This window comes from Echiichthys vipera, assembly GCF_963691815.1.
Source record: "Echiichthys vipera genome assembly, chromosome: X".
NCBI classification, from domain to species: Eukaryota; Metazoa; Chordata; class Actinopteri; order Perciformes; family Trachinidae; genus Echiichthys; species Echiichthys vipera.
The window spans coordinates 573,706-589,580 of record NC_139825.1 but is presented as its reverse complement, the minus strand read 5'-3'; the positions used below and the strand labels follow the sequence as shown (position 1 = coordinate 589,580).

The window sequence follows — 15,875 nt, the reverse complement described above, 5'->3', positions numbered from 1 at the left end:
CCAAAGATGATTGTTAATTTCTGGATTAACGTGAACTTTCAGTTTGATTATGAGAAGGCCTCACCTGACCTCTGGTGATGACATCATCAGTGTCTATAAAACTGTAGGACACTTCCTGCGCTATCTCTCTCTCTTGGATTCCTCTTTCTTGAACCCTCTTCCTTTGAATCTCCACACTCAACTCGACGCTCTCCTGCCAGATCAAGGGACCAGCTGCCCGCTGTCCCTCGGCCCTGAAAATGGCCTGTATGGTGTAGGATCACTGGCAAAGGTTAACCAACCGGTTACCAACTCAACTGAGAAGAACAAAGAGCTACCTGAGTCCTCTTTTGTCTAAGAGCAACAACCAGAACAAGAACCTTTCTTCAACCAGTTTCCATCACAAGGACCAGCCACTGGCATCAAGCAACGCAATTTATCTCCCATCTCATGGACTGGTAACTAATCACCAGTTAGGCATTACTACATGTTATAGGACTGTATGAACGGCTAGATAGAACTGTAACTTTGTTATAACCTGACTCTTACAGCGTGATCACACTGTCCTTTTGGCCGCGGCCAAAACCGGTTTTTCAGCTAAAGTCTAGTACCTTTAAGTAGTGTGAGCGCACCCGCTCCGCGCTCAACTGGGGCCAGCTGGCCCTCCACGGCCCGCTTGAAAGAGGTGGGCTTTAGCGGAGCCGTTTGCACATGTACGAGCACGAGCGTGCGCACGTGTACGAGCACGAGCCCTACGGCAGTAGCGATATGTCCGCCTGTTCGGACATGTAAATAGAAGGACGGACCATGCGCGGACATTTAACAACAACAACAATGGTGGTGAAAGGTTCACGTTGTGTTTACTGCAGATTTGGTTGGATGAAAAGATTCAAAAACAGTCGACAAGACGCACAAAAACTCTGCGGTCTATGGAAAGATTTGTAAACAAAGCCACACACACGCGATCAATGCGTGTGACGTGTTACGGCTTGAAGGCGTATGGACAGCAAGAAGCATTGGCCGAGGCCCAGGCAGTGTGAGTACAAACGGGGCTGGGGCGCGGGGGGGGAGAGGGAGGGGGGACAAGTACCCTAAAGTCCGGGTCGTGGTCCGGGAGGACAGTGTGATCACGCCCTTACTTCTGAGGTCTTCAGCCTGCTTGCCTTTGTGTAACTTAAATGTTAACACCATCCCTGCAGGGGTCCAAGCCCCCCACCTCTCCTCTTTGTTTCACACACACACGCACACACAAACACATTTGCTTTTAGCTTTAGTTAGTTTATTGTGTTTTGTTTGTTGCATTTATTAATTTGTTAATAAATGTTTGTGTTTACCGTATGTCTGTTTATTTAATATTATACAAAGATGTATGAGCCAGCCTCTACTAAGAAAATAACTTTTAAATCCTTCAACTGATTAAACTATTACATTTATCGGTGTTCAACCCTTAATTAGTAGTTTAATATATTTAATGAGACTTTTATATTAGTTGTCACTCCGTCTATGATGGTGGTGCCCGAGGAACTCTGGTTTAACTGGAGTACTTTTTATTATTATCTTTGATAATTATTGGTGATAACTAAAATTGACTTGATTAAAAATAAGTTTATTAAAAATACTCAATCTCATAATCTGAATGTGAGTCAAGGCCCTACATTTAATTGGTTCTCTGTGTGAAGTTTTTAATAAATTAAAGTTATTAATTTTTAGTCATTTTTCTTTATTAATTTCCTTTTTCAAATATTTCATTTGATAGTCACACTTTTGATCCAATTAATCCTAAAGTACCTACATATATATACTGTTTTATATTTCTGTTTTTAGAAATATATGTTATGTGTATAATATTGTTGGGGTTAAATATGTTGTTTGTATAGCTGGAGTTTGAAACGAAAACAAATTCCCAATGGGAATATTAAAGTATTTCTAATTCTGATTCTTGTCGGAGGATTCTCTTTGCAGTCTGTACTGCTCTCTCCGCAGGACTATTTCCCTAGGATGGTGAGGACTAGACACGATCTGCCTGAAGTCCAGCTCTTGGAATTCTGCGCTGGAGAACCATCTTTACTCACCACCTCATCTGGGATCCCAAACCTTGCAAAGGTTGCTTTAAGTCTCTGAATGACTTGAGCACTACCAGTATATGGTACATCATCTCTTAACTGGATTTTGACTGGTTCAGTTTTTAGAGTACCATGCTCACTGTGGGTTAGATGGATGGTGATGCATTTTAGCTCACCTACTCGCTTCACCAGGTTCATCCTTACTGACAGGGCCCGGCTGAGGAGATTGCTGACTCTTTGTCCACGTACTACATAGGCTGTGAAGGGATAATGCTGAATTTTCCCACATTTGCCAAATTTCTTCTCATTTCCCCCATTTTCTGTCCTTTTCTGCCTTGTTGTCGCTGCTGTGATTTCCAGTTTGTGCTTTTATGTTTAAACTGCACCTCCTGTACTGATCCTGCAGTGTCTCCTTGCAGACACACTTGTGTCGCAACCTCCTCTGACTGTCTGATGGTCTGTATGTGTGCATCAGCATCAGGTCCGCCATCAGCTGCAGTCCACGGGAGAGCTCTTTATCCGTTATCCGGACGACGATGTGGTCACGGATATTTTCCTCTCAAGTTGTTCCAAACTCACAGTGCTCTGAGAGATCATACAGGCCTCTGATGAAACATTCTGTCTTCTCACCTAGCCATGGGACGACATGCCCGTTCGTGGATAATATTCCTCCTCGGAAAAAAATAATGATGATAGTCATTGCGGTCCTCCTCTTGAGCAAATGTGATCGACCTTTAAATGTTATCTGCCTCGTTGCCCATGGTGTAAATAAGGTAGCTCACTTGAACTTGTCCCTCCTCCTTGTGAAGTTGTGTTGTAATTCTGTATCACTCGAACCGTTGCTTCCACTCAAGCCACTCCGTCGGCTTGTCAAATGTAAAGTTTTCCAGAGAGTTAAACTTAGTAATTTCTTTCTTGCCGTCTGTCTTCTTAATTTATCTCTTGGTCATTTGTTAAACTACTTCTGACACCATGTAAAATGATCAAGGGTCAGCTTGATCCATTTGTATTTACTTTAATGACAGCACAAAGATCTAAACAAACAGGAAAAAGAAGCGTCTCTCGTAACCAAGGCAACAAGTCAATAAGTGCTCTGCTTTGCAATGTTCCAGTTACTGTAACAACATTAGTTCCATCACATGAACTATATATGACACCCCGGGTCCTATGTTAGTATGTGACCGGGGAACATAGGACCTGGTGAAAATAGGGATGACCACTGTTCTTAATTAACAGGAATTATCTTTCCTCACTCGACTGAAGCTGCAAAATGTGACTAACTTACACACCTTCCCTCACTCCCATCACCTATTCATTCATCTTTCTATATTGCCCTCTTACCTTGAAGATGCTCTGCACAGCAACTCCGTCAGTAGCTTGGGCCATCTCTTCTTCAGTCACAAGGTCTCCAGAGATGGCCCTATGAAGCTCTGGAGCTGCCTCGTCCTCAATGTTCCTTAACCCTGCCTGATGGACAGAGAAAGATATGGTTAGTGAAGAAAACAAAAATGAAACCCATTCAGGCCTTTTAATGATAAAATATCGGAGGGGAAATAGAATAGTCACGTATATAAAAATCTGTGTATACAATAATTTGTGTATAATAAAGTGTTTGTTGTACTTGGAATGCCAACTTATAGTGTACTTCTAATCAGGGAAACAGAGATTTAATAAAACATGTTAAGGACTTTTATAGATATATTTTTTTATTTATTTTTTACATCTTGTAGATTTGACATTGACTTTTGACTCTGTCGTCCATTATTTATCATTCAAAGATGGCTCTCACCTATCTTTCTAAGAATAGGGACCTGGCTAGCATCGGGGCCAGGTGATGTTGTTTTAAGAAAATACACAGCCTGGTGAATCACAAATCATTTTCAGCAGGCCTCGGAAAACATATGTAAATGTTTGTCTTTGTTTTTCTTGTATATTTGTGATATTCAGTAATTTATGAAAATGTTTATCTAATAATTAAAAGTAATTGATTGCTAAAAAGGATCGGGCCCTTCCCTATGGAGTTTGCATGTCGGCAAGAATTCATTTTAAAGCTAAATGGTAAACTAAAATATGTTGAATGTTGATTCATATTTCATAAGCACTTGATTCACAGTTCAATCACACTTCAGAATCAGAAATACATTAATAATCCCAGGGGAAAATTATTTTTGTTACAAAACTCCAGATATACAAACAACAAATATCATACAGACTAAAAATGTATTGGAGAAAACTCAAATAAATTTATATCTACAGAAATTATTATTTACAGTAGTGAAATATATACAAGATCAAATATTGTCTGTGGTTGAGTCTTAATTACAGAGAGGAGGTGAGAGGCTCTCCAAGGGATGCATATAGTTTAATGACCACAGGCAGGAAAGGTTTGCCTGGATAGCTTCCTCCTCTCTGTCACGGTTGTCAGGTTGTCAAGCTCCTCCCCGACAACAACACCGGCCCTCCTGATCAGTTTGTTCCTTCTGTTGGTGTCTGCGACCTTCAGGCCACTGCCCCAGCATGTAACAGCAAAGAAGATCTCACTGGCCACAACAGACTCATAAAAAATCCTCAGCATCGTCCGGCAGATGTTAAAGGACCTCAGCCTCCTCAGGAAGAAGAGTCGACTTTGGCCCTTTTTGTAGAGAGCCTTGGTGTTTCTAGTCCAGTTCAATTTATTATTTAAGTACACCCCCAGGTACTTATTCTCCTCTACAATGTCCACAGTGACCCCCTGGATGGAGACAAGGGTCACAGGTGTTTTTACCCTCCTCAGATCCACTACATCTCTTTTGTTCATGTCACGTTGAGCTGCAGATGATTCAGCTCACTCCAAGTGACAAAGTTGCCCTCAACAGTCCTGTATTCACATTCGTCCCCCCTTTCCAATGCAGCCAACTATTGCTGAGTCATCAAAAAACTTCTGAATGTGGCAGGACAATAGTTGAAGTCGGAGGTGAAGAGGGTGAAGAGAAAGGGAAAGAGGACAGTCCCCTGTGGGACCCAGTGTTGCTGACCACCCTGTTGGACACACAGGTGCCCATTAGGTAATCCACAATCCAGGACACAATGGGGGCCGCCACCTGCATGCAGACATCTTCTCACCCAGTAGAGCTGGAATGATGGTGTTGAATGCACAGCAGAAGTCAAAGAACATGACAATCACAGTGCTCGCAGGCTTGTGCAGATGACTGTAGACTTTGTTCAGCAGGTAGGTGCTCCAGGACAAGTCTCTCCATGGTCTTCATGATGTGGGACGTCAGGGCCACCGGTCTGTAGTCCTGAGGGCCACTGGGACGCGGTGTATTTGACACAGGCACGAGGCAGGACGTCTTCCACAGCACAGGGAACAACAGTGATGACTTGCGGGATCTCTCTAGCAGATGGTATGGATGGAGTCCAACAGCTAGCAGTTCAACATCCGGGCTACAGAGCTGTGCGTTAATAGTGATATGAACAGGATTACACCATCTGCTCAGCACTAGAAAGGCAAGCCCCCATCTTTTCCGCTTACCTCTCTAAGCGCAATCGTAGTTAGCCCGAATGGTGTGGAAGCCATCCACGGAGCCGTTCTGGTCAATAATGTCCCTGTGCAGCTACATCTCCGTAAAACACATCAGACTGCACTCACGGTACTCCGGGTGGCTCCTCGTTAGCGCTATCATCCATTTTGACGAAGACAGAGATAGAGATAACAACAGAGGGGAGACATGGCTTAAATGTTCGCCTCTCCATAAGCCCATCCCCTCTAGACCCTCCACTACTGCCCCGATGTTGCTTCCCTCCTCTGTGTCCCTGGTGTGTTTTACTCCAGAGTTCGGGTGGAATCTCAGCCGGTCTGGCTGCGATGCTAGCCGGCATTAGCGCGATCAGCTGTTCTCCGGAGTAAACAAAGACAGCGTGTCCCGGTGGAAGCAGCATTGATGAAAACAGCACGAAAAGAAACATGAAAACTAGTGAAAGTAATCTCATTGTAGAGGCAAGAACTTCAAAGAAGTTAGGGTGAAGAAACAAACAAACGGAGAATAGAATTTAAGAAGTTAAAAAAGCAAACTCAAAGACCGGAGTAGTAACAGGCAGCATGCAACTTTCGCGCATCCGTACTAAAAATGCGAACATGAATATGAAAAACAATATATTTTTCTTAGAGAGTTACTGACTTCAGCTTTAACTGATGATTCTGAATTTAACTGAACCGTCAGCTATGTGATATCAGCTATGATCGGCTCCAGCCCTCGACCCCAACTGGGATAAGCATTTACAAGTAATGCTAGCTACTACTTGCTAACTGTATATAATTTGTGCAGACTATCTTTTGCTGGTAGCAACATATTTTTTTCTCTCTAGTTTTTGTACACCAGAAAAAGGATATAAGTTGTACAGTGTGTCTTCTTTAAAGTGAAAAAAAAACATAAACAAAAAAAGAAAAAAACCCCAACATGAATCCTATCATCCCTCCCAACAACCAGTGTCAGACATGTTCACAATAACTGTGTCTCTAGTGGAGATTACATCGGATATGAAATAAAATTTGGAAAGAAAAAAAAAAATCACCGGCTCGGCGAGTAGAGTGCAGGCAGCCAGCATTAATGATCTATGATTTAAACTGATATTCAACACAGTACCATGCCCATAGACTGTAAACCACCGACCTTCATGGCCCGAATCCTCCAGCTGCTCCAGATTGGCATCTAGTGTATGTGTCATAGATAGCAGGCTGTACTGCAAGTCATGGTGTAAACGTGGCTATTTAGTTAGCATAACAAAGCTAATGTTAACACTGTGTATTCCTAAACCATCTGTTTGTACAATTGATCAAAGAGCAAACCATCTTATGGAAACACCACCACATGAATGACGGCAGTCCTGGTCCAGATGACGGAGTTTGCATGCTAATCCTGACAACTAGCCTCCGAGGAGAAGTGAGGACAGGAGGCTAACTGTCACTCAAGAGACCGCACCCCTAATTATTCATAAACTTTAACCTCCAATAAAATAAAAACTAGCCTGTTACAAAAATATTCACCCTCATAAGTGTTGTCATGGAGATATGACTTACACATACAGACTAGAATGTTTTTTTGTAAAGAAGCCCTAAATAGGTTTAATTATGCTGTGAAAATCAGCCTTTTTAACATGGGGGTCAATGAGAAACTGCTCTATTGTGCAAACTACTCCTACTGGCCACTTGGAAAACTGCAGTTTTTTGCACTTCCTTATTGGATCAACCAGGAAGTCACTGTGGTGGGGACTTGGACTTGACACATGTCTACTCAATCTCAGCCAAACCGGAAGTCCAGCAGTTTCGTTTTTTTGTATTTTTCCATTTCAATTCTGTTACATCATGTTGAGTATGTATATTTTAACATTTATTTCCTAGACTGCTGCCCCCGCAACCTGATCCCAGATAAGCGGTTGATGAGTGAGTTAGTGAGTGTAATTTGAGTTTTAGAACTTTACCCAAGTGACAATGAACAGCTTCAGCTTTATATAACATTTATGTTAGTATGCCATCCACACCTAGGGTGGGCAGAATAAGTAAGTTGTGTAACATTACTGACATCCCGAAACACCGCAAGTCAGCACGTTGACGCAATTTGTATAATGAGAGTTCATTAAATCAGAGTTCTGCTTTGTGAAACATGACAAATACCTGAGTTAATTGTGTAATTGTGTTTGATAAGTTAATTTACATTTTAAATTTTATAAAAAGGCAAGTAAAGTCTTAAACTGTCATTGAAATAGTAATAAAGCATTTAATTAATAGTTACTCATACAAACAAAATACACCTTAATAATTATGTTGACAGATTGATGTATTAATCTCTAAATAATCTTTATAAATAGACTTAATTACTAAGTAATTCAATATTCAATATTTTAATAGGAAATAAAGAGAAAATAATTCACAAATGAAATGTGAATCCATTAATACATAGTTATCACTAAAAAAAGGTTTTACAAAAACAACATAAAAGTAGTAAGTATGGAATTTTAAAATAAATTCATACATAATTAATCCCTCACTCATCAGTCATCTTCCACTGCTTATCCGGGGTCGGGTCTCGGGGGCAGCAGCTATAGCAGGGGACCCTAAACTTCCCTTTCCCAGGCCACATTAACCAGCTCTAACTTTGGGATTCCGAGGCGTTCCCAGGCCAGTGTGGAGATATAATCTCTCCACCTGGTCCTTGGTCTTCTCTGCGGCCTCCTCCCAGCTGGACGTGCCTAGGACACCTCCCTAGGAAGGCGCCCAGGGAGCATCCTTACTAGATGCCCGAACCACCTCAACTGGCTCCTTTCAACACATAGGGGCAGCTGCTCCTCACGGATGGCTGAACTTCTCACCCTATCGCTAAGGGAGACTCCAGCCACCCTCCTGAGAAAAAACATTTCGGTCGCTTGTACCCACAACCTCGTTCTTTCAGTCACGTGTCAAGACAATAATCTCTCCTTGAATGCAGAAAAGACCAAGGAGATGGTCATTGACCCGAGAAGGAAGACAGTGCAGCACATACCAGTGTGCATAGGTGAGACAGAAGTGGACAGGGTGAAAACCTTCAAATTCCTCGGGACACACACACACACACACACACACACACACAGAACTGATTAACATACAAACACTGCTGCTACTCTCAATACTTATTGTCATTTCTTCCTAGAATCAATCGTGCAATACTGTTTGGATCTGTTCTAAGATTCAATTTTTTTCTCATTTTAATCGTGCAATATTGTCCTTGGATCTGTTCTAAGAATCCATCTTTTCACTTTAACTTTAATTTAGCTTTATTTTTCGTCTGTGCGTATATTTTTAGTCTGTACATTTTTTTTAACTTAAATTTTATTGTAGCCTTTTTAAAATTCTATTTCTGACACTGTTTAGTTAAATATATATTTTTATTTCATTTTTACTTTCTTTGTGACCAGGAAGATGTGCAAAGAATTTAATTGTGCAGTGTGACGTCTGTCTTAACTGAACTTATTACAATAAACATCTTGAATCTTGAATGACCCAGCTTTCATGACCATAGGTGAGGGTAGGTACGAAGATTGACCTGTAGATCGAGAGCGTTGCCTTCCGGCTCAGCTCTCTTTTTGTCACAACGGTGAAGTAGAGCGTCTGCAATACCGCCCCCGCTGCTCCGATTCTTTTCGGCCAAAAACACGCTCCATCGTCCCCTCACTCGTGAACAAGATTCCAAGGTATAGAACTCCTTCACTTAGGGTAAGGACTCTTTCCTTACCCGGAGTAAGCAATCCACCCGTTTCCTGCTGGGAGCCATGGCCTCAGATTTAGAGGTGCTGATCCTCACCCCAGCCGTTTCACACTCAGCTGCGAATCGATCCAGTGAGTGCTGAAGGTCACTGACCAACAATGCCATCAGGACCACATCATCTGCAAAAAGCAGAGTCGAGATCCTCAGGCCACATACCTGCAACCCCTCTCCACCATGACTATGCCTCGATATCCTGTCCATGAAAATCACCAACAGGATTGGGGACAAAGCACACCCCTGACAGAGGCCATCCCCCAACCCCTCTCCTGGAACCATCACCTTCACGTGGTGGAGATGTTTGTGTGTCCCTGTCAACCTGAGGGCTGTGTTATCTGGAGCCTGGTGCTCCTGAAAGGGTCTACAATGGCAGAGTAGTCTCAGGTGAGAGGCTGGACTAAGAATGGTTGTCAAAGACTCTATGGACGAACGAGGAAGAGAGACCCTGCCCGGAGAAAGCCCAGGGCCCCCGTCTGGAGCCAGGCCTAGACGGAGGGCTTGCCAGCGAGTGCCTGGTGGCTGGGTTTGCCAAGGAGCCTGGCCGGGCACATCCCGAAAAAGTGACATGGCACCTCCCCCCTCTCCATCCTGTGGGCTCATCACTCACATGAGGAACCGCTGGGGTCGGATGTGCTGCTGCACTGGTGGCAGTGAAGGCGAGGGGCCTCAACGGACCAGGCATGGGCAGCAAAGGCTGGCTCTGGGGACGTGGAATGTCCCCTCTTTGGGGGAAAGAGACGGAGCTTGTGCAGGAGGTGGAGGACTACCAGTTAGATCTGGTGGGGCCAGTAGGGAACTCCATAGTTCTGCTGGGAGACTTCAACGCCCATGTGGGCAATGATGGAGACACCTCGAGAGGCATGATTGGGATGAACGGCCTCCCTGATCTAAATCCGAGCGGTCGTCTGTTATTAGACTTCTGTGCTAGTTATGGATTGTTTCTAACAAACACAGTGTATGAACATAAGGATGCTCATAAGTGTACATGGTACCAGAGCACCCTAGGCCAAAGGTCCATGGTTGATTTTGTGATCGTATCATCTGATCTGAGGCCGTATGGTTTGGACACTCAATTGAAGAGAGGGGCAGAGCTGTCAACTGAGTTGGACTAGAGGATAGGGGAAGATTCTGGACGGACCAGGTAAGTCCAAACGAGTAGTGCGAGTGAACTGGGAAAGTCCTGAGGAGGCCCCTGTCCAAGAGATCTTCAACTCACACCTCCGGCGAAGCTTTTCTGGCATCGCTGTGGAGGTTGGGGGCAGTGAACCAGAGTGGGCAATGTTCAAAGCTTCCATTGCTGAAGCTGCGGCGGTAAGCTGTTGCCTCAAGGTCTTAGGTGCCTCAAGGGGCGGCGGTAACCCTCGAACGACGTGGTGGACACTGGTGGTCAGGGAAGCTGTCCGACTGAAGGAGGAGTCCTTCTGGGAAATGCTATCCCAGAAGACTCCGGAGGCAGTTGCAAGGTACTGACAGTCCAGAAGGGCTGCAGCCTCTGCCGTGTCAGAAATAAAGCAGCGGGTATGGAAGAAATTCGGAGAAGTCATGGAGAAGGACTTTAGGGCGGCACCAAGGTGCTTCTGGAAAACAATACCTAAATAATGATTTAAAAATGTTTGCTAAAAAGTTAAATAAATAACTGGATTCAAAATTGAATTAAGTATACAGATTTAAATAAGGCGGTCAATTTTCTTTTGCCCTTTGTATTTCTATTTCCATTCTGCTTCTCCTTTCCCTATTAGCTATTACATTTGCTTAGTCATTCATTTTATCGAAATGACCCTCCATTCAGCCCTTCCATGACAATTTGGGCCTTGCTAGGTAAAAATTAGGTTAAACAATACAAATTACCCATGGAATGTAACAAGCTTTCTCTGTTTTGCTATCACCTTCCATATGGTGAAACATTAACAAAGGATTAAGTGTTGTAAAGTAGTCTTGCTACTATTTATATAATTCTAGTACATCCATTGTCATAATTATTATTATTCATATCCATTACTGTAATTAGACATATTATAGGCCCTGTGAGCATCTCATCTTCACCTGCACTAGTTTACATTGAACAGTCAAAGGCTTAAATGTCACTGCTTTAACTACTTACCTGAATCTCATTGGTCACACTTTTATTGATGGGCCGGTAACCATAGTACTCTTCCTGTCTCTTCTTCAATTTCCTGAAATAATCCTGGATTAGGAAGGTAGCATAGAACTTTCCCACTGTCACTTCATCATCTGTTAAAACACAGAAAAATATGTAAATTGTGGAAAAACCATGCTATTAAATTTTACAAAGGGTTGATCCCCTGTACAGTGGCCATTTTAAAACACCTCAGACTCCACATTATTACACAATCATGTGACTGCAAAATGGAGACTGTGTCGGCTATCCGTCTGCCACGCCTGTTTCGCTTGCTCTGTATATTATTTGCTGCAGTCACAAGCCCGCAAAGGCGGTGTAAGCCAGGCATGCCTTCGCCCATTGAAACGTGTTGCACCATCAACTAGCGTGGAGGTCAAGCTTAGCATGGCTCTGCTTCTACTACTTCTTCACCTCTCGTGAACTGGATTTTAAGTTTGTGATGGAGAGCTGGGGCTGTATTTATCAAGCTTCTTAGAATTACTCCTAAGAACTCTGCTAAGAGTTGACTATTGAATAAAAAAAATTCTTCGCTGAAAGCTGCACTTAAAAGTTAATTATCAAGTGTCTTACTCACACGTTCAGCGAAGTGTAGGACTGAATCTTAAGTGTCACTCTCAGAGCTGAATTACGACATTACTATGTGCCGTAAACGGAATTTTAGGTGACGTCATTCCTGTGTCCATAGAAATGACCAATCACGGAAGGGAATCCCTTGTCTAAGAATAAAGAAATATCTTAGGAATATCTAAGTGGACAATGGGAGTGTATATTTTGACAATAATCTACAAAATAATACAAAACAAACAAACAATATTGGCAATAAATCAAAAATAAATGTTTCCTTTTCTTTCCAATTCATTAATTAGGCAACTAATTTGAAACTGGTGTGGGTGGCTCTATATATAATAGCCCATTTCAGCCACATGCAGAAATCAACATGGAATCGAAAAGAAAACCAAACTGGCGAGAGGAGGAGACACTGTCGTTAGTAGAGCTAGTCGTGGAAAGGAAGCTCATCATCAGGCAAGTTCAGCCTGACGCGTACCAGCCATGACAAAAAACAGGCATGGGAAGACATATCAAATCAACTGAACGCCTCTCAAACCTTCAGACATCGGTCACCAGCTGACTGTTAGAAGAATCGGTATAACGTTCTCTCAAAAAGCAGAAGTGAAATTGCAGCTTTCAAGGCCTGCTCCATGCGCACTGGTATGTAGTGCTTCTGGTATGTAGACCATTTCTGATATTTCAGCCATATTCTTTATGTATCAGTTTGGATCGAGATGCATTAGAGTCTCCTGTGTCCCTGAGCATCTCCGACGCGCACTCTCCCTCTGCCTTTGACGCGGTGCAGCCAGGCCCAAGCACTTCGTGTGAGGCAACAGGCAACAATCAAGTGTTGGGTGAAAAAGAAAAAGAAGAAATCAACTTAAGTTTATCACATCTTGAGCATGCTGTCTCTTTCGTTTTTCAGGCCGAGGTGAGTGATTGCGACTCAGCAGAGGAGACGGATGATCTGAAGGCACTGCGGAGACAAAAAATTAAGCTGCGAATTAAAGTGCTGCGGCTCCAAGAGGAGTACTACAGCTTGGCTTTAAAAAAAAGAAAAGATACCGAGTCACTAATAAAATGAAATGGTAAAAAGCCACTGTATCGATGATTTATTGTTCTTGTCCAAAGTGGAGGTTGCCGAAGTGTTGTCTGAAGGCTGCCCCATCACATGGATGGATGTTGCCAGGGACGCTCGCGTCTCCGTCTCCTCCCTCATCGTCATCATCGTCTGCTGCAGGGAGTGGGACATTGCGCTCCATACAAATGTTGTGCAGTATTGCACTTGCCATAATGATGGTTGTGATGGCCCCAAATCATCAGCGTTACACTGTTGCATTTTCCCAGTGGCGAGATATCAAAGCATTGTGATGACCTTTAGTTCTGCTGTGAAAGCTCTGCTGTGGGATGTTGCTGATGAGATGACGCCCCTTTATTAAATCTGTGACAAAAATAATACCCGCTCTGTCTAAAGGATACTGGTTGATCAGCTGCTCGTCATCAAACAAAGCCAGGACATCCTTCCGCTCCCTGAATGTTTGCACACGTCTCTCTCGCCTTAGTGCCATCTCCTGCTGGCAACTCCTAACCACTTACGACACCTCTGGAGGTCTCTTAAATATCTTGGAGAGTAGGAGTAATTCTTAGACTTAAGAAAGTTGATAGATAGCTTTTATTCTTAAGTTTGAGAGCAGGACTAAATTTCGCAAATTCTCAGGACTTAAGTGTAAAATGAAACTCTAAGACGCTTGATAAATACGGCCCCTGGCTTCATGTACTTTCTTCAGCTCCCCTCGTACCTCTGGTAAAGGTGGAGGTTTGGCCTCCGTTTACAAATTCAGCTTTCAGTGTAAACAGATCCACTTACTCCAGCTTTGACTTCATACATGACTTTGCTGACCTGTTGTCGGAGGTTATGGTGAAATATGACCATCTCTTAATTTCTGGTCATTTTAATGTACATGTGTGCTGTAAATCAAACCCTTTGGTCAAGGGTTTCTTAAATCTCACCATGGTCGACTACCCTGACTGAGGCGGGCCTCTTGCCAAAAACACCCCTTATTTCCATGTGAGTCGCTCCGGAGGCCGTTTGACCTGAGATATACCCAGTTGCCGTTTGGATGTAGCTCTCAGCTGGATGTGAAGTGTCGTAGTTGTGCATCGTGTATTTCGGACCATTTGCCTGTTTCATTTAATGTTTTAATACCTTGTTCGAGGCCTAAGGTGTGTGCTCCTGTACGCCGCTCACTTACATTTCATCACAGTTCTCAGTTATTTTTATTGAATGTACGATCTCAGATGGAAACTGTGCTCTCAGTGCTGAGGAGTGTTTTAGCAGTTTTAACTCCATATGTAGAAATATCTTAGATCCAGACGCACTAAAGCACTTTCTGAGCCTTGGTTGAATGACTCCACCTGCTCTCTCAGACACTCATGCGTGCTGAGAGAAAGTGGAAGAAGGACAAACTCCATGTCTCCTTAGAGGCCTTAAAGGTCTCTTTATCTGACTATCAATCAGCTGTTAAAGAGGCTAAAACAAAGTATCTATCCAATCTTGTCCTCACAAACAGTCACAAGCCTCAAGTTCTCTTTAAAATTAACTCTCTTGTACATCCCTGTGAGGTTCCTCCATTCTGCCATCAGCTTCCCTTTTTGAAGAATCCGTTGTGCCCTGCTGTTTTCGACCAGTTTGAGCCTGTATCGCTGTCATCACTTTCAGATATAGTGAAGGGTCTGCGGCATACAAACTGCCCTTCTGACAGCATTCCCTCTCGCTTTCTCAAATAGGTTTTTGATACTGTTGGTTAAAGTGTTGTTGTTCCTATAAACACTCAGTTCAGGCTCCAGATGTGTCCCAGCTTACTTTAAACATGCTGTAGTACAGCCTCTAAAGAAAAATCTAGACCCTTCTGTTCTTTCTAATTTCATACCAATCTCCAAGCTACCGTTTCTGTCTAAGGTTTTGCAGAAGGTAGTCTATGTTCAGCTACAGTCATTTTTAACTCTCGTTGGCATCAACGAAAAATTCCAGTCTGGCTTTAAACTGTGCCACAGTACCGAAACGGTACCGAAAGAGTATTTAATGATCTAATTTTAACTGTTGATGCAGGTAACTCTGCTGTCCATGTGCTCCTAGACCTGTCCAGTGAATTCAACGCCGCTGTCCCTCTCACCTGTGTAGTCCTTCAAGGATCTATTTTGGGCCCTATCCTGTTTTTACTGTACTTTTGCTGCCCCTGGGATCCATCTTAGCGAAACACAACATTTCTTTCCACTGTTTTGCTAATAACAAAATCTATATCCCTGTAAAGTCCAATAGTAAGGACACATTGCAGCCATTTCTTGATAGGTGTCGACCAGCCGTTGCTTTGTCACCTGCAGCTCGTCCAAAACGCAGCCACTCGTCTCCTGACTGGTAAAAGAAAGCGCAACCACATGAAACCAGTCTTGGCCTTGCTACACTGTATCCCTGTCTGCTTCGGGATTGATTTTAAACTTTTATTATTTGTTTTTAACCCTTGTATTGTGTTTGAAAGCTGTTTACACCTGTGGTGTTAGCAGGTCCATTTGGACCCATGATTTTAAAATGCTTTTCAGCTAATTGCTGGCTTAGTATGTATTCATATAAATGGAACCAGCTTGTGAATTGATTTTAGTTGGTTCCACAGACACAGTTTTATAAATATACTACTCGTTTTTGATTGCAAAAACTGTTTAAATTCACTAAATATATTTGTTTTTCTTATAGAATGAGTAATAATAAACTGAACATTTGTTATAAATTAATATTAGAGTACACCTACCAAAAAAATTATTATTATAATTTTTTTTAATTTAAAATGATTAACTATAGGACATCTTTGCCGTTTC

At 42.8% G+C, this 15,875-nt stretch overlaps 1 protein-coding gene across 1 annotated transcript in view; it reads right to left on the bottom strand.

Moving 5' to 3' along the window:
• Positions 1-15,875, bottom strand: part of LOC310965473 (dihydropyridine-sensitive L-type skeletal muscle calcium channel subunit alpha-1-like) — a 293,992-nt gene that overhangs the window by 18,899 nt on the left and 259,218 nt on the right. The window contains exons 39-40 of the mRNA XM_083939088.1: positions 11,418-11,548; positions 3,384-3,509 (exon numbers count right to left, since the gene is read on the bottom strand). Coding sequence (XP_083795214.1) covers positions 3,384-3,509; positions 11,418-11,548 — 257 coding nt within the window. The remainder of the gene's footprint in view (positions 1-3,383; positions 3,510-11,417; positions 11,549-15,875) is intronic.